General features: G+C 41.2%; 2 protein-coding genes across 2 annotated transcripts; both read left to right on the plus strand.

Annotated features, from left to right (window-relative positions):
• The first annotated feature begins 727 nt into the window (after window positions 1-727).
• Window positions 728-1243, plus strand: LOC138902199 (uncharacterized). The gene has a single exon (XM_070190039.1). The coding sequence runs from the start codon at window positions 728-730 to the stop codon at window positions 1241-1243; it is 516 nt and encodes a 171-aa protein (XP_070046140.1).
• A 3817-nt stretch (window positions 1244-5060) lies between these two features.
• Window positions 5061-5873, plus strand: LOC138902200 (uncharacterized). The gene is made up of 2 exons (XM_070190040.1): window positions 5061-5322; window positions 5515-5873. The coding sequence occupies exons 1-2, from the start codon at window positions 5061-5063 to the stop codon at window positions 5871-5873; spliced, it is 621 nt and encodes a 206-aa protein (XP_070046141.1).
• Window positions 5874-19395: the final 13522 nt, after the last annotated feature.

Here is a 19395-nt window from a genome sequence, read left to right on the forward strand (position 1 = left end):
CCTTTTAATACTCTTTACTGACTTGTTTACCTTTTTTTTTTCTTTTCTTTGTTTATTCCCATCCCCTAAGGTTGGTTTGTGCATACCGGCATCATCGGCATATCATACCAAATCTAGAGGTCCTCCACCTCCTCCTCCTCAAAGCGATCCTAAGAACTAAGGAAAGGCTAAGATGGATGATTTGAGAAGTATCAGGAAAGACAACGCAACACATGCAGAGAATGTTGAAACTTCGGATGGTAGGGGTACTCCGGCACAAAACAACTTGGCTTTGAGATTAGAGCAAAAGATACTGGAGTTACAAGGGGAACTTGAGCAGGTCCGTAACTTGGAAAACCTTTCCCTTACCCTGAATGTTCCTGACATCAACCAACAAAACACCCAAAACTCAACACCTCCTCAGAACACACAAAACCAGAACCCGTAAAATCCTCCTGCACCTCATCAATACGCCACGCCTCCCAAAATTCCTAATCCTCTACCAACACCAACTCCTCCACAGCATCATCATTATCTGACCCAGTACCCATAAACTACCACATACCACAATCCTTAGAATGCACCACAGCCTACTCCTAACCCGGAAAACTCAACCAATGACCACCATTACGCCTAGATTCCCGGAGTCCACCAAAGCAATCCCATATATGTGGAAACCTTACCTCACACCCCACAATAGACCCTATACATACCCGAATCTACCGAGAAGGACCTGCTCATCAAGAACATGGCAGAAGAACTCAAGAAACTTAACGCCAGGGTTCAAAATGTCAAAGGGGGCAAAGGCGTCGAGGGTTTGAATAATGAAGATTTGTGTATTCAGCCGGACGTAGAACTGCCAGAGGGTTATAAACCTCCCAAGTTCGAAATGTTCGACGAAACTGGTGATCCGAAGGTGCACTTGAGAACGTATTATGACAAGCTTGTAGGAATTGGCTGGGATAAAAGAATCAGCATGAAGCTGTTCATGAGAAGCCTCACTGGAGACGCCTTGCCTTGGTGCATCAGTCAGAACCCAAATAAATGGGTCAATTGGGTAAGCATGGCATCGGATTTCATGGATCAGATCAGGTTTAACACAGAAAACGCACCAGGCATTTTCTACATTCAAAATCTCAAGAAGAAGCCATCGGAAACTTTCTGCGAATATGCTACTCGGTGGAGATCTGAAGCTGCAAAAGTGAGGCCAGTGCTGAAAGAAGAACAGATGAATAAGTTCTTCGTCAAAGCTCAGGACCCGTAATACTACGAAAGATTGATGGTTATTGAAAACCGTAAATTTTCTGATATCATCAAGTTGGGAGAGAGAATAGATGAAGGGATCAAAAGCACAATGGTGACAAATTTTGAAGCACTCCAAGCCACAAATAAGGCCCTGCAGTCAGGAGGTATCTCCAAGAAGAAAGAAGTAGGTGCAATAATGGTAGCTCAATATCTGAAGTCTCCTCTCACATGCCAAACACCTCCACTCACATATCAGCCTTCACCTCCCAGATACCGACAACCTGTCACCACTTACCATACCTATAACACCCAACCTTCATACTACCACTTACCACCATCCCGCCAAAACTACCAAAAACCTAGATCAAATTTCGACCGCAGACCACCCAGACAATACACCCAATTGTTGAACCTATAGACCAACTGTATGAGAGACTGAAGGTTGCCGGTTATATCACTCCCATTCTCGTTGTCGCCATGGAAAATTTCTCTCAATGGGTCAATCCAAATAAGACATGTTCCTATCACTCAGACATGAAAAGTCATACTATTGATGAGTGTCGTATTTTGAAGGATAAGATTCAGACATTAATCGATACCACAGTAATACAAGCAAATGAGGTTGTGCTCAAGGTCCGTAACAATCCTCTCCTAGATCACAGGAGCGGAGGGGTAAACATGATATAGACCGATGAAGAATGGGACTCAGAGGGGTCAATTGGACTCATTCATAATGCGGATAATCTTGAAACATCTCTAGTTACTCTCACCCCTATCATGGTACAAACTCAGGCACCAATTGAAGTTGAAGTAGTTGCACCAACTCTGTTTGAGGTTGAAGTAAAAATACCTTTCACCGTGATGGTAGCACCTACACCATCTTATAAGTCTAATGCAATACCATGGGATTATGTTGCATAAGAAATAAGGAAAGGGGAAAATGGAAGAAATTGGTGCAGCACAAGGTATGACCAGAAATGGTAGGGTTTACATGCCCGAGCATTTGAGGGGAACAAGTAAAGAAGCCACTACCAGGAAGCACATCATTGAAACCAGCCCGGATGATCTTTAGAGAAAGGTGCAAGCAAGGGAGTATTCTGTGGTTGATCATTTGAACAAAACCCCTACTCAGATATCCATTCTATCACTACTGCAGAATTCTGAGGCACACAAGAAGGAGTTAATGAAAGAGTTGGGTAAAGGCCTGCACGAGATACGAGCAGGAAGTATGAATGTGAAAGCATTTGATGGGTCTCAAAGGGCCACAATTGGGGAAACCAACCTCAGCCTACAGATGGGCCCAACCTGATTTGATGTTGAGTTTCAAGTGTTGGACATAGCTTCTACCTACAACCTATTGTTGGGACAACCTTGGATACATGCCGTTGGGGCCGTAGCTTCTACTCTACATCAGGTCGTGAAGTTCGAGTGGAACCATCAGGAAGTGATCATCCATGGGGACGGAAGTAATCCCATTTACACCAGTCAAACTATTTCGGTCATTGAGAATAGAAGTAAGTTGGGTGGAGAAACACACCATCGCTTCAAGTGCGTCAACGCAATTGAAAATGACAAATGGTGGAGCAATAAGATAGAAGGCATATTGGCATAGATAGGGTATGAGCCTGGCAAAGGTCTCGGTAAGAATCTCCAGGGGATCACCAAACCAATACAACTAAAGCGTCATGGCACAACTTTTGGGCTTCGGTATGAATACACCTGGCACGAGTATCAGAATTGGTCACCACCATGGCGTGGTCCTTATTACCCTCTAGAGCAACCAGTACCACATTTGAGCCAAACATTTCACCAAGCTGACATGATGTGGGAGTCCAAAGAAGATGAAGTTCTAGCCGGTATAAGGAATCTATTTCTGGATGATGAAGACATGGATTGTAGTGCGATAGTTGAGGATGAGGAGGAAAGCCTCATTATTCAGACCGTGGATAAGGGAGTGGTTCTCAAGAAGTGGAATGCTGCACCATCAAGGGCTCATCGAGTTCCTGGGTAGCCTGACAATTAGCATCATTTATTTTAAAAGCAATGTTTTATGAGCATTTAAGACATTTTCAGTATTTTGTTTTAAGCATGTTTTGTTTTGAAATAATTGCTCGGGTCATCGAGCTGTACCTGTTTGGCGTTCTCAAGATTTATCTAAATTCATTGTCGTTTTTAGTATTTACTATTATTCTTTACGTTTTTTCTCTACACCATTATTATTACCTATCCCGATGAACTTACGACTGTGATATGTAATGAGACAACACAAAATAAGGATAATGATTCAGAGGATTTGGAAGAGGATATAATGCCCAAGGAAATTGTCAGAGAAGTGGAAAACTTTGAAAACAAGCCTAAGTCCAATTTGGATGAGACTGAAACAGTTAATCTAGGAGACTCCAAAATAGTCATCACCTGTCACCATCAGAGAAAGAAGAATATACTCGTTTCCTGAAGGAATATGAGGATATCTTTGCATGGTCTTATGATGATATGACCGGTTTAAGCACATCCATAGTGGCTCATAAACTACCTACCAGCCCAAAATGTCCGCCGGTAAAGAAGAATCTCAAAAATTTAAAGCCAGATATGAGTTTGAAAATCAAAAAAGAAGTCACTAAGCAGATCAAAGTTAAGGTTCTCAGAATGGTTGAATATTCAACTTGGCTGGCTAACATCGTGCCAATTCCGAAGAAGGATGGGAGAGTCAGAGTATGCGTCGATTATCGGGACCTAAACAAAGCAAGTCCGAAAGATGATTTCCCGTTACCCAACATACACATATTGATTGACAACTGCGCCAAGCATGAACTCCAATCCTTTGTGGATTGCTTCACGGGATATCATCAGATCTGGATGGATGAAGAGGATACCAAAAAGACAGCTTTTATCATACCATGGGGTGTACTGCTATAAAATGATAGCGTTTGGTCTGAAGAATGCTGGGGCCACTTATATGAGGGCCATGAAAACTATTTTCCATGACATGATACACAGGGTGATAGAGGTATATGTGGATGACGTCATCATCAAATCCAAGAAAAGTACAGATCATTTAGCAAACTTGAGGAAATTCTTTGATCAACTTCGGATGTACAATTTAAAATTGAATCCCGCAAAATGTGCCTTCGGGGTCCCCGCAGGAAAATTATTAGGATTCATCATCAGCTGTCAAGGAATTGAGCTAGACCCATCAAAGGTCAAGGCAATCCAGGATTTTCCACCTCCAAAGTACAAGAAAGACGTGATGAGCTTCTTGGGATGTCTTAATTACATCAGCCGCTTCATAGAACAATCAATCGTGATCTGTGAGCCGATTTTCAAAATGTTACGAAGGATGTCGCAACCAATTTGACTAAAGACTGCACGCTTTTGACAGAATCAAAGAATATTTGTCCACACCTCCAGTCCTGGTCCCGCCAGAACCTGGTAGACCACTGCTACTCTATCTCTCCGTATTAGAAGGGGCTTTCGGTTGTGTCTTGGGACAACACAACGAGATGGTTAGGAAAGAACAGGCCATATACTATCTGAGTAAGAAGTTCACACCCTATGAAGCATGGTATTCTTTGCTAGAATGCACTTGTTGTGCTTTGACCAGGATAGCCCAGAAACGGATGCACTATTTCTGTGCCTATACCACATATCTCATATTAAGGATGGATCCTCTAAAGTACATCTTCCAGAAACCCATGCCTACAGGGAATCTGGCAAAATGGCAGATATTGTTGAGTGAATTCGACATCGTCTATATGACTCAGAAGGCGGTTAAGGGATAAGCATTAGCAGATCATCTTGTGGAAAATCTTGTAGGAGGAGAACACGAATCACTAAAAATGTATTTTCCTGATGTAGAAGTATCATTTGTAGGAGAAGATATCACCGAAGCCTACAACGGGTGGAGAATGTTTTTCGATGGAGCTGCAAGCATCAAAGGAGTGGGTATTGGAGTCGTTTTGGTGTCAGAAACAGGTCAACATTATTCGGTATCTGCGAAACTCAGATTTTTGTGCACCAATTATATGGCAGAATATGAGGCTTGCATATTGGGGCTCAATTTGGATGTTGACATGAATATAAAGGAATTACTAGCAATTGGTGATTCGGATCTTCTGGTACATCAGGTGCAGGGAGAATGGGTTACAAAGAATACCAAGATATTACCATATTTATATCATGTGCAAGAAATGATGATAAGGTTGACGAATATAGAGTTTAGACATGTCCCGAGAATCCAGAATGAGTTCGCATAAGCATTGTCCACTTTGTCCTTCATGATACAACATGAAGACAAGAATTTCATCGACCCCATTCCGATAAGGATTCATAATCAGCCAGCTTACTGCGTAGTTATGATACGGGTTCCGCCAAATAAACTCAATTCAACGAGTGCACCTTGGCCTTTTGTCGCTTGGGGAATAAACGTCATTGGACCAATTGAGCCAGCCGCTTTAAACAGGCACAAATTCATTTTAGTGGCCATGGACTACTTCAAAAAATGGGCCGAAGCTACATCCTACAAAGTTGTAACCTATAAAGTCGTCGCAGATTTTGTCAGAGATCGTATTGTTTGTCGATTTGGGGTTTCAGAGTCCATAATCACCAACAATGCCGCCAATATCAATAGTGACCTAATGAAAGCTATGTGAGAGACCTTCAAAATCAAGCACAAGAATTCCACAACATACAGGCCTAAAATAAATGTAGTCGTGGAGGCCGCAAACAAGAATTTCAAGAAAATACTGAGGAAGATGGTAGACAACCACAAGCAATGGCATGAGAGGTTACCATTTCCCTTATTGGGTTACCGGACCATAGTCCGCTCGTTAACCACGGCAACTCCTTACCTATTGGTCTACGGTACAGAAGTCGTCATTCCCGCCGAGGTAGAAATTCCCTCCCTGAGAATTATACAGGAAGCTGAACTCAGTGATGCAGAGTGGGTAAGAAGTCGCTATGAACAATTAGCTCTCATTGATGGGAAAAGAATGAATCCAGTGTGTCATGGTCAACTTTATCATAACAGAATGTACAGAGCTTTCAACAAAAGGGTCAAACCTAGACAGTTCGCACCAGGGCAGCTGGTGCTGAAATGAATCTTTCCACATCAGGATGAAGCCAAAGGAAAATTCTCACCCAATTGGCTAGGACCCTATATGGTTCACAGAGTACTAATAGGAGGAGAACTCATACTAACAGGAGGAGAACTCATACAGTCAAAAGATACTATGTTTAAAGCTGTTCACATTTATGCAATTGATATAACTGAACTACGCTTTACCTGATTCCCGTTTAAGAGGGGATACATAGGCAGCCCTGTGGGTTCGGTCACAATTCAATAAAATTCTCATTTTCCCATAATCAAAAATCGAGGCAGAATTTTGAGGACCCTCAAAATTCCGGGGCAAGCTCAGTCAACGGCACCGTGTGCGGAATATCCAGAAAATCATCTGAATAACTGGGTCAGAATTTTGAGTAGGACCCTAAAAATTCTATGGCAAGAAGGTCGCAATGTCTCTGATAATGTCACAGTTACTGGTTCATCTAATTTATTTAATATTACTGTGTTTTAGATAACTATGCACGCATACTTTTCGGAAAGCTTTATTTTTAGCCAGATGCTACCCATGGTAACTCGAGCAGGATTTCAATGTAGAGGAAAGCAAAGCAAGTAGGCGGAGGCACAAACTGACCTCCCCGTAAAATTCACAATTTTCCTTTGGATACAGGAACAAGGAATAGCCGCGAGCACGTGCGCACCTTAGAATCACTATCTTCATAACAACAAAGCTACCGAACGCAAACATTTCTCCAGTAAAGAAATACTCTGTTATCACTTATTTTATATTCATTGCATGAGACTAAGCATTGTCTTCATCTTTGCATGAGGCTAAGCCATGCCTCCTCAATTGCATAAGGCTAAGCATTGTCTTCCCTTGCATGAGACTAAGCATTCTTTCCATATTTGCATGAGGCTAAGCCCTCCCTCCTCAATTGCATTAGGCTAAGCACTGCCTTCCCTTGTATGAGGCTAAGCACTCTGTCCATCTTTGCATGAGGCTAAGCCCATCCTCCTCAACTGCATAAGGCTAAGCACTGCCTTCCCTTGCATGAGACTAAGTATTGTCTCTATCTTTGCATGAGGCTAAGCCATACCTCCTCAATTTCATAAGGCTAAGTACTTCCTTCCCCTGCATAAGAATACGCATTGTCTCCCGCTTGCATGAGGCTAATCCCCGCCTCCTCAATTGCATAAGGCTAGGCATTGCCTTCCCCTACACGAGACTAAGCATTTTCTCCCACTTGCATGAGGCTAAGACCTGCCTCCTCTTGCATGAGACTAAGCATTGTCTCAAGGCTAAGCTTTGCCTTCCCAATGCACGAGACTAAGCATCGTCTCCAAGCTTGCACGAGATTAAGAATTGTCTCCCATCTTGCATGAGGCTAAGCCCTGCCTCATTGATTGCATAAGGCTAAGCTTTGCCTTATTGATTGCATAAGGCTAAGCTCTGCCTTCCCAATGCACGAGACTAAGCATTGTCTCCAATCCCGCATGAGACTAAGCATTGTCTCCAACCTTGCACAAGATTAATAATTGTTTCCAATCTTGCACAAGACTAAGCATTGTCTCTCCCTTCAAAACCACAAATGTTGCACTATTCAAAACATTGCATTATTCTCTTCTCTCGGGGCTAAGCTTTGCCCCCGGTTCTATACAAGACTAAGCTCTGTCTTGTTTCATCTCAAGCATCATGTCTTTGCATCTCATGGGCTGAAGCATAGCCAAATTTTCGGAAGTTGTCATAGTCCGAAGGCATCATCCTCATAGTCGGAAAACACCATGCCATGGCCTGAGGATATATCAATATTTCACATCATTATTCAAAGTCATCATAGTTCAGAGGCACCATCTTCATAGCCCGAGAACATCATTTCATGGCCTGCGAATCCCCTATCTCACAATTCGTGGCCCGAGACATCACGGTCTAAGGACATCATCCTCACCGTCCAAAGAAGATCTCCATAGTCTAGAGGGAATTTGCATCATGCTTAAATTTATGCAATAATCTATATGTATTTGTATGCATCGTATTTTGAGTTTGCAGGTGATCCAAGAAATAACCGTTCTCTTAAATGGAGCAATCTTCGCTCCGGTTTCCATTCAAAGTTCATGTCCAGCAATTATTTCAAACGTAACCAACCACTGTCTGTTACCCATTTCCATAACCATTCCCAGATACATCTATTTACAATCCCGATATCGTCTTATCCATAATATCTTGTCCGTTCTTACAATAACTCCATCGGTTTATTCCACCATTAGATCCAGGACTAAATTCTTACAATGGCCTGATTCTTGTAAAACCAGGGATGTGTACGCAGCTCAGAAACCAAGGTTCAGCCTATATTTTTCAAAATCATGCCATTCGGCAAAATCGGTCATCATTTCTTTACCCGACAACTCTTTCATCCTTCCTAGGTAAAGAAGGGCAGCTGTTGTTACCCGATTTTTTCCTTATATTTTCAAATATATATATATATACACACACTTTCAAAATAGTATGCATCATCATTTAGTTTATAAGCATATACAAGCATTTTTCATAATATTTTTTTCATAATATTTTTTTCATAATTTTTAAAGGCTTTAAATCACTTTATTTATGTATTTTATTATATAAATATCCAATAATTGCCCTACATATTATTTTTATGATGATTTAATCATCCAAACTTATCATTTACACCAATATGAGGTTGTAAATATTTTCAGTGCATTTATCATAATTACATTTGCATTATTTAGGGCCAAATTGCATATTTTGCAATAATAGCCCATATGCATGTATGCAGAATACGCCCATTTACACCTTATTTTATGCAGAAAATGACTTTTTATATTTTTTTAATATTAAGAAATTATTTTTAATCATCTTAGTGCACAAATGGCATTTTTTATATTTATTAATTACTTTTATAAATTATTTATATATTAAACATTGGGTATTTAAAATCTGAGCCACATTTACCATAATTTCGGACCTAAACTACCCAATCCCAGCCCAATAACCTCTGAGACCAAACCAAATAGCCCCTAACCCAACCAATTAACCAACCCGACCTAGAACCCCCAACTAATCATGGTCGTTGATCTCCGAGATCAACGACCCATATTACCCCATCCCTTTTAATTAACATAATACTCCCCTAACCCTAACCACTCTTCACCACCCGCCGCCTATGAATGTTCTCAACCCCCCCCCCCCTGCTCTCTGCCCAAACCCTAGTCGACTCCCCCTTGGTACTGGACCCTTTCTCTATACCCTTACCTAAACATGGCAAGCAGATCTCATAAACTTTGAACCAAAGTTGGTTCAGTTCCGTGACCTTTTCCGTCTATGTTCATTCTTGTTCTTTTATGGTATGAATCTCTGTATATTTCTGTGACTCCTACTGACCCTAAAATTAGGGTTTCAGATTCTTTTAAATCGAACCAAATCTGGTTCGATTATTTGATTTTAAAAGGTATTTCTGTCTATGTTCATATTATTCTATGTAGCATGTGATTTTTACCTTTTATTTATTTTAGATTTCTACCGATTTGTGTACTTTACCTAAAATTAGGGTTTTGAAATTTTCTCTATTCCTTACTAATTTTGATTGCTTTCCTTTCTAGTGTTTGACTGATGATTTTCCTTGTTTGTATGTTTTATTTCTACTACTATATAAACCCCTCCCCACTCCCTTTTTGAAACAGTCCGAATCATTAAGAAAAATTACTAAAATATTAAAGTTGTGTGCTCTTTGCTCTTTAATAATCTTATTCTGCACTTTGGTTCTTGGCTGCCTTAAAGCCAAGCCCAGAAATTCTGAGTTCTTGCTCTTGTGTTGATATTCATAACATTGTGGACTTCCGTTCTTTCTTGTTTTCACTTAACTGGTGAGTTACCAAACCTTTGTCATTTTATTTCTACTTACTTGTCATTAGCATGTATTTTCACTTCTGACGATTGTTGTTCAATATGTTTCTGGGTTGTTCTCGTATGCAACTATGTCTGTCTTACTTCAATTCTAGGCCTTTCTAAATTAAAAGGCCTTTACGCTTGTAGTTTGAGACATGTTTAGACCTACTTTAAGTTGATTAATTTCTTTTTTTAAAGTCTGTCTAGCCTATGTGTTACTGATAGCCATCTCTTTACTGTTTAAATTTGCTATTTGTACATGCTCTAATATCCCTTTTCTATGGATTAGTTGACTAAGTATGAGTATATATGTATATAGCTCAAGTCTATTTATGAATTTGTTGTGATGACATGTAGCCTGTTTTGATCTTGTTTTCACCATGTCCTGACTTCCCCAGTAATTGCCCTAATCCTGTTAAGTTCTGATTGATATGACTCCTTTTTGTGATACTAGCATTCTACATTTAGCATAAGCTGAACTTTTACCATAAGTCTGTGAACATTAATCCTGCAAACCTGTCTTGGTAACATATGTATTATGTGTTAGATATGTTCTTTTGAGTCTTTGCTAAAGTCTGTTCTTAAAACCCAAGGATGTTCTATTACCCTTTTTTATGTGCTCAACTTGAATCTGTTTGTATCCATCAGTGTTGTCCCCTAGAACACTTACCCCAATCAATCTTGTAAAAAATCCATCCAGAATCGCCCACAATCGAGCTCCGAAAATCCCAATCGAAAATAACGAAATGACCATTTTTGGTCCTTATGATTCTGCTCAGTTTCCGCTTCTGCGGACATATTTGCGCATCTGCGGCCTCTCTTTTGCAAGCCAAAATGCGCATATGCGGAGTACACTACCCCAACTGAGCCTCTTATCTGTGGAATCATTTTTGCTTCTGCGATGGACGATCGCAATTCTGTGACTTTATTTCTTACTTTCGCGATTCCGCAGGTGCAGGCATCTCTTCGCACCTGCGACTACTACCTTGCCCCTTCCCTTTTCGCTTCTACGAGCCCGACCTTGCTTCTGTGACCAAGGCATCACAAAAACCTTCACACCAGCTGCTGCCCAGCTTCAGCATTTCCTCTAAGTCCAAATTCAATCCGTTATCCATTCAAAACTCACCCGAGGCCCCCGGGACCTCAACCAAATATATCAACAAGTCCTAAAACATCATATAAATTTAATCGAGGCCTCAAATCACATCAAACAATGCTGAAAACACGAATCATACCCAAATTCAAGCTTAATGAAACTAAGAAATTCCAACTTCTACATTCCATGTTGAAACCTATCAAATCAAGTCCAATTATCATAACAGACCTATGAAAATTTTCAGAACTGGATTCCGACCCCAATATCAAAAAGTCAACTCCCCGGTCAAACTTCCAAACTTAAACTTCCTATTTCGCCATTTCAAGCCTAATTTAACTACAAGCTTCCAAATAATTTTTCGGACACACTCCTAAGTCCAAAATCACCATACAGAGCTATTGGAATGATCAAAACTCTATTTCAGAGTCGTTTACACATAACTCAACATCTGGTCAACCTTTTTAGTTTAAGTTTACATCTTTGAGACTAAGTGTCGCAATTTATTCTGAAACCTCACCGGACCCGAACCAATTACCCTGGCAAGTCACATAACTATAAAGTATAAATTGAGCAGTAAATGGGGGAACGGGGCTGTAATATCCAAAATGAAGGGTCGGGTCGTTACAGGGCCGGAAAATAATAGCGAGTATGTGCCTAAGGGAGGGTGCTTCTTCTATAAATAATCACATCGAGCAAATGAATTGTAACGACCCGGACGGTAGTATTGAGTATTACAGCCCCGTTTTCCCATTTACTGAATATTTTATGCTCAATTATGATTATGTAATTTGTCCTTTCGGAATGAATTGGTACACTTAGTTCCAAGATTTAAAACTTAAGTTGAAATAGTTGATTAGATCTTTAATTATGTGTAAAAGACCCCAAAATAGTATTTTTGATGATTCCAATAGCTCCGTATTTTGATTTTAGACTTAGTAGTGTGTCCGGATAATTATTTGGAAGTCCGTAGTTAATTTTGGCCTAAAATGGCAAAAATTAAAAATGAAGGTTAGGAAGTTCGACAGGGAGTTGACTTTACTAAAAACGGGCTCGAAATCTAGTTTTGAAAATTTTCATAGGTCCGTTGTGTCATTTATGACTTGCATGCATAATTTGACGGTAATTGGACTTGAATTGATAGGTTTCGACATCGAATGTAGAAGTTGGAATTCATTAGTTTTCGTTAGGCTTGAATTGGGGTAAGGTTCATGTTTTTAGTGTTCTTTGATGTGATTTGAGGCCTCGACTAAGTTCGTATTATATTTTAGGACTTATTGGTATATTTGGTTAAGGTTCCGAGGACCTCGGCTGGTTTCCGGATGATTAACGGATCAAATTTGGACTTAAAACCACTGCTAGAGTTTTTGCCTCTGTGTAACCGCACCTGCAAAGATTTGATCGTAGATGCGACACTGCATGTGCACAAGGGACATTGCAAAAGCGGCCAGGCGAGAGGCTGGGCAATACTTGCAGGTGCGGAGTTTTTGCCGCATCTGCGAAGGCGCAGAAGCGGCTGGTCGATCACAGGAATGGAAAAAGGGAGGGCAGCTGGTTCGACAGAAGCGGTAGTGTTGCCCGCAGAAGCGAGTCCGCAGAAGAGAGAGAAGTCATTGAAGTGCAGTCCTCTCTCGCACCTGCGAGACCACATAAGAGGCTAGGTGAGTCGCAGGTGCGGATCCCTGGCAGTATACATTTCTAAGAGGTTCCGAGCTTTTGCCATTTTTGGACCTTTCAAGCAAGGTTTGGGGCAATATTTGAGCGACATTTCCCAAGACTTCCTGAGGTAAGTCACTTGTGATCATTGTTAGTCAATAATATTGAATTATCATCGAATATTCCGACTAGATTACGTGTTTTTGAGGTGTAATTCGAGAATTTAGGCCTAGGGATTTGAAAATAAGATTTGAGGATTTGGAGGTCGAGTTGGTGTCAGAATTTGGTAAAATTAGTATTGTTGGACTCGTGGTTGAATGGGCGTTAATATTTTGTAACTTTTGTTGGGTTATGAGACGTGGGACCCACAGTTAACGTTTTGTTGACTTTTAAGATTTAATTGGGAAATTTAGTATTTTCATATGGAAATGATTCCTATAATTTGTGTTGACTGTATCTAATTAATTGTGACTAGATTCGAGGCGTTCGGAGGACAATTCGCGAGGCAAAAGCTTACTAGCGGAGTGATTCAATTTGGTGGAAGTAGTATCATATTTAAACTCGGTCAAGGCACTAGTTGCCTTAATTGTTATTACAGCTACATGTTATTGGATGTGCACAGGTGTGGGAATGAACCCACATGCGGGTACCGAGAATTTATTTATTCATGATTGGGTTATGCCTGGGTTCCTTTGAGTCGAGAATTTACTGCTAAGCTTAAAACTATGACATTTTCCCTATTTGTAACATTTGTTGTGAACTTTTGAGCTAGCTTTGAGGCTACATAGAGGTTTAATCCCTGAACAAACATGTATATTTTCTTAATTGCTCAGGTATGATATGTTCGGTTAGAACGCCTATGACCATACCAGGCGGATTATGCTATTGGCACGTGAGTTGTTCGAGTAGCACGTTATTTGTCCGTGCAGATCCATATATTGATACTATTGGCACGTGAGTTGTCTTTGCAGCACATGAGTTGTCCGTGTTGATCCATATATTGATATTATTGGAGTGTGAGTTATCCGTGCAACACGTGAGGTGTCCGTGCGGATCTATATATTGATACTATTAGCATGTGAGTTGTTTGTGCAGCACGTGAGTTATTCATGTGGATCCCTATATTGATATCATTGACACGTGAGTTGTCTGTGTCACACGTGAGTTGTCCGTGCAGTGTGTGGGATTTGCTTTCCCATGATCATCTACCTGATTTAATTGCTTTTCCTTATTCTAAATTTTGTGATATTATTTGAGTAGTGTATTTGAGGAGTCGGTTGTAAACGTTATTTTGTGTTGATTTATAAAGGCAGGACCGTACCAAAGTGACTAGTATCATATATAATCCTATCTTCTTTTACCTTTCCTTATTTATCTACCATACTTATTGAGTTGGTTGTACTCATACTATACTCTGCACTTCGTGTGTAGATCTAGGTACTCCCAGATACGGCGATTGCTAGATTTTGGAGATTTATCTGTTGGAGACTATCGAGGTAGCTGGTTGGCATCCGCAGATCTTGAATCTCTTTCTTTCAGTTATTTCTATTGTTCTATATTTCTAGATAGTACTTTTTATCAGTCAGAAAATGTTATCATTTAGATGTTCATGTATCTAGTGACACTGAGTTTTGGAAGTGTATTTGTATCAATATTTGTGGGATTTTCTATTAAATATAAATATTATGTTTTCAAACTTAATAGGATTAATTGTGATTTATTGAGCTTATCGGCTTGCCTAGTATTGAGATAGGCGCCATCACCACATGTGATATTTTGGGCCGTGACAAGTTGGTATCAGAGCCTAGTGTACATACGTCTCACGAGTCATGAGCGGGTTTAGTAAAGTCTTGACAACCGGTACGGAAACGTCTGTACTTATCTTCGAGAGGCTGTTGAATCCTTAGGAAAAGAAATTCACTTTCTTGTATTCTTGTTGTGCGAATTTGATGATTCCAGTACCTAAAATAAATTACGTTATTCTATCCTCTGACAGATGGTGAGGACATGTGCTACCGGATTAGATGGCCAGCCACTAGTGCCACCAGTTAGGGCCACGAAAGGACAGGGTCGTGGTAGAGGTCGGGGCCACGGTAGAGGCTGAGGTATAGCTAAAGCAGCACTTGTAAACCTACCAGGTTCTCCAGCTCAGGAACAGGTTCCAGATATAGTTGAGCCGGTGGGACCAGCTCAGGCACGAGCCATGCCTATTGTGATTCCAGGCCTTCAGGAGGCTTTGGCCCAGATATTGACTGCTTGCACTGCCCTTGCTGAGGTAGTTTCAGCTCGGGCCGCACCAGCCACTTCTCAGGCCAGGGGAGGTACCCATACTCTTGTCGCATGTATTCCATAACAGGTAGTGCAGGGACTTCAGATACCGGGGGTACTACCAGTCCAGCTGGTTGCAGCTGCTCAGTCCTAGGTGAATCCCATTTCAAGTGATGATGAGCAGAGGAGACTAGAGAGCTTTGAGAGGCTCAAGCCTCCATCATTAAATGGAGTAGAGTCAGAGGATGCTGAGGATTTCTTTGACAAATGCCAGTGGATTCTTAGTATAGGGGGTATTCTGGAGACTAGTAGGGTCTCATTTAATACTTCTCAGCTGACAAAGGTAACCTTCAGATGGTGGGAGACTTATGAGAGGAGCAGACCATTTGGTGCAACAACATTTTTATGGCATGCATTCTCCGTATTATTCTTAGAGAAGTTTGTGTTGCAGACCCGCGGAGAGGAGCTACGCAGGCAGTTCGAGCAGCTACGTCAGGAGGACCTGTCTATGACCCACTACGAGATGAGGTTTTCAGATTTGGCTAGTCATGTTGTTTGGTTAATTCCCACTGAGAGGGAGAGGATTAGGAGGTTCATTAATGGCCTCATCCAGCAGTTTCATTTCGTTATGATTGGTAAATGTAGCAGGTGCTAGGTTCGACGAGGTGGTTGATAGTGCTCAATGGCTAGATATGGACCGTACTCAGGAGCATGAGGAAAGGGAGGCCAAGAGGCCTCGTGGTCCGAGTAGTTCCAGTGGTGTTCCTTCTCGAGGACAGTCCCATCACAGCAGGAGTCGACCTTATAGGCCCGCTCAAACAATTCGCCCAGCTTATCGTGGTGCATCAGCTAGCCACAGTTCTTACAGTACTCATTCGGGTTAGTCATCATTCAGTGCATTACCAGTGCGAAATTCTTACCCTGTCTTATCTGCTCAAGTTTCTACAGGTAGTTCCTCGGGTTATCAAGAGCAGTAGTTCTGCAATAGAAGGGGTTGTTTCGAGTGCGAAGACTTCAGTCATCTCATGAGGGATTGTCCCATATTATTGGATGGTGTACCACCTTAGAGTTCTCGGCCGATGATACCGGCACCAGTAGCTTCACTTCCCGCTCAGCCAGCTCGGGGTGGGGCTCAACCATCCAGAGGTCTCCTTAGAGGGGGAGGCCGATCAGGCGGAGGTCAGGCTCGATTTTACGTTGTTCCTGCCAAGCCAAAGACCATTGCTTCAGATGTAGTGGTTACATGTATTGTTTTATTGTGACATAGAGATGCTTCCACCTTATTTGACCCTGGTTGTACTTATTCTTACGCATCATCCTATTTTTCTCGTTATCTAGATATGCCCCGTAAGTCCTTAGTTTCACATGTTCATGTATCTACGTCGGTGGGTGATACCATTATTATGTATTGCGTATATCGGTCATGTGCAGTGTCTATTAGGGGATTGGAGACTAGAGTTGATCTCTTATTGCTTAGTGTGGTCGATTTTGACGTGATCTTGGGTATGGATTGGTTGTCTCCATGTCATGATATTCTTGATTATCACGCTAAGACCGTCACATTGGCGATGCTAGGGTTCCCAAGGATCAAGTGGAGAGGTTCTCCAGATTTTGTTCCCAACAGGGTAATATCTTACTTAAAGGTCCAACGAATGGTTGGGAGGGGATGTTTATCATAGTTGGATTTTGTGAGAGATATTGATGAATATACCCCTACTATTGATTATGTACCAATAATGTGAGACTTTCTGGATGTATTTCCTGCAAACCTACTGGGTATGCCACCCAAAAGAGATATTAACTTTTGTATTGACTTGGTGCCAGGCACTGAGCCCATTTCTATTCTCCCGTATCATATGGCACTAGCTGAATTGAAAGAATTGAAATAGCAACTTCAGGAACTTCTTGATAAGGGGTTTATATGACCTAGTGTGTCTCATTGTGGTACAACAGTCCTGTTAGTGAAAACGAAAGATGGTACTATGTGGATGTGCATCGACTACAGGCAGCTGAACAAAGTTACAATCAAGAACAAGTATCATTTTCCATGTATTGATAATTTATTTGACCAGCTTCAATGAGCGGGGGTGACTTAAGGTCTGGGTATCACCAGTTGAATATTCGGGATTTGAATATTCTAAAGAAAGTATTCAGGACCCATTATGGTCACTATGAGTTCATTGTGATGTCTTTTGGGCTGAACAATCCCCCAACAATATTTATGCACCTAAAGAACAGTTTGTTCCAACCGTATCTTGATTTGTTTGTCGTAATGTTTATTGATGATATCCTGCTGTACTAACATAGCCAGGAGGAGCATGTACAACATTTGAGGATTGTATTACAAAGGTTAAGGGAGATGAAACTGTATGCAAATTCTCCAAATTTGGGTTCTGGCTTAGTTTGCTGGCATTCTTGGGATACCTGGTGTCTAGAGAGTGGATTTGTGTGGATTCGAAGAAAAGAGAGGTTGTTCAGAGTTAGCCCAGGCCATCTACAGCTATCGAGATTCGGAGTTTTCTTGGCTTGGCCTGATATTATCATCACTTTGAGGAAAGTTTGTTGTCCATTGTAGCATCTATGACTAAATTGACCTAGAAACGTGCTCTATTCAGGTGGTCGGATGAGTGTGAAGAGAGCTTTCAAAAGCTCAAGACTTCCTTGACCACAACTCCAGTTCTAGTTTTGCCTCCAGCATTGGGTGCTTATATTGTATATTGTGATGCTTCTCAGATTGGTATTGGGTGTGTTTTAATAAATGACGGTAGGGTGCTTGCTTATGCTTTTCGCCAGTTGAAGCCACATGAAAAGAACTACCCTATTCATGATTTTAAGTTGGAAACTATTGTTCATGCATTAAATATTTGGAGGCATTATCTCTACGATGTGTCTTGTGAGGTATTTACATATCACAGGAGTCTACAGTAGTTATTCAAACAAAAGGATATAAATTTTAGAGAGCAAAGATGGTTGGAGATACTAAAGGACTATGATATTACTATTATGTTTCATCTCGAAAAGGCCTATGTAGTGGTCGATGCCTTGAGTAGAAAGGTGGTGAGTATGGGTAGCATTACTTTTATTCATGTTGGTGAGAGGCCACTTACATCAGATGTTTAGGCTTTAGCCAATCAAATCGTAATGTTAGATGTATCGGAGCCCAGTTGGGTTTTGGCTTGGGTGGTTTCTCGATCTTCCTTATATGACCGCATCAAAGAGTACCAGTATGATGATCCCCATTTGCTTGTCCTGAAGGACACAGTTCAGCACGGCGATGCCAAAGATGTTACTATTGGAGATGATGGGGTGTTGATAATGCAAGGTTAGATTTGTGTACCAAATGTAGATCGGCTGCGTGAGTTGATTCTTGAGGAGGACCGCAGTTTGTGGTATTCCATTGATCTGGGTGCCACAAAGATCTATCAGGAGGTATTGGTGGAGGAAGATGAAGAAAGATATAGTGGGGTTTGTATCTCGGTGTTTAAATTGTCAGCAGGTGAAGTATTAGCATCAGAGAACGGCGGATTGCTTCAGAGACTTGAAATTTCGGAGTGGAAGTGGGAGCATATCATCATGGACTTCGTAGTTAGGTTCCCACGGACTTCGAGGAAGTTTGATGCCAATTGGGTGATTGTGGATTGGTTTACCAAGTCCACACATTTCATTCAAGTTGGTACTACTTATTCTTCGGAATGGTTGGCCGAGATTTATATCCGCGAGATTGTTTGCCTTCCTGATGTACCTGTGTCCATCATTTCAGAACGGGGCATGCAGTTTACATCATAGTTTTGGAGAGCAGTGCAGCGAGAGTTAGGCACATAGATGCAGTTGAGTACAACATTTCACCCTCAGACGGACGGACAGTCTGAGCACGCTATTCAGATATTGAAAGATATGTTACGCGCTTGTGTTATAGTTTTCGACGGTTCTTGGGATTGATTTATGTCGCTTGCAAAGTTTGCCTATAACAACATATACCAATCGAGCATTCATATGGCTCCGTATGAGGCTTTGTATGGGAGACGGTATCGATCTCCAGTGATTTGGTTTGAGCCGGGTGAGGCTAGAAAATCGGGTACTGATTTAGTTCAGGATGCTTTGGAAAATGTTAAATTGATTCAGGATCGACTTCGCACGGCGTAGACTAGCCAAAATAGTTATGCTGACCGGAAGGTTCGCGATGTTTCTTAC

Source organism: Nicotiana tomentosiformis, chromosome 12 (assembly GCF_000390325.3).
Source record: "Nicotiana tomentosiformis chromosome 12, ASM39032v3, whole genome shotgun sequence".
Classification (NCBI taxonomy): Eukaryota; Viridiplantae; Streptophyta; class Magnoliopsida; order Solanales; family Solanaceae; genus Nicotiana; species Nicotiana tomentosiformis.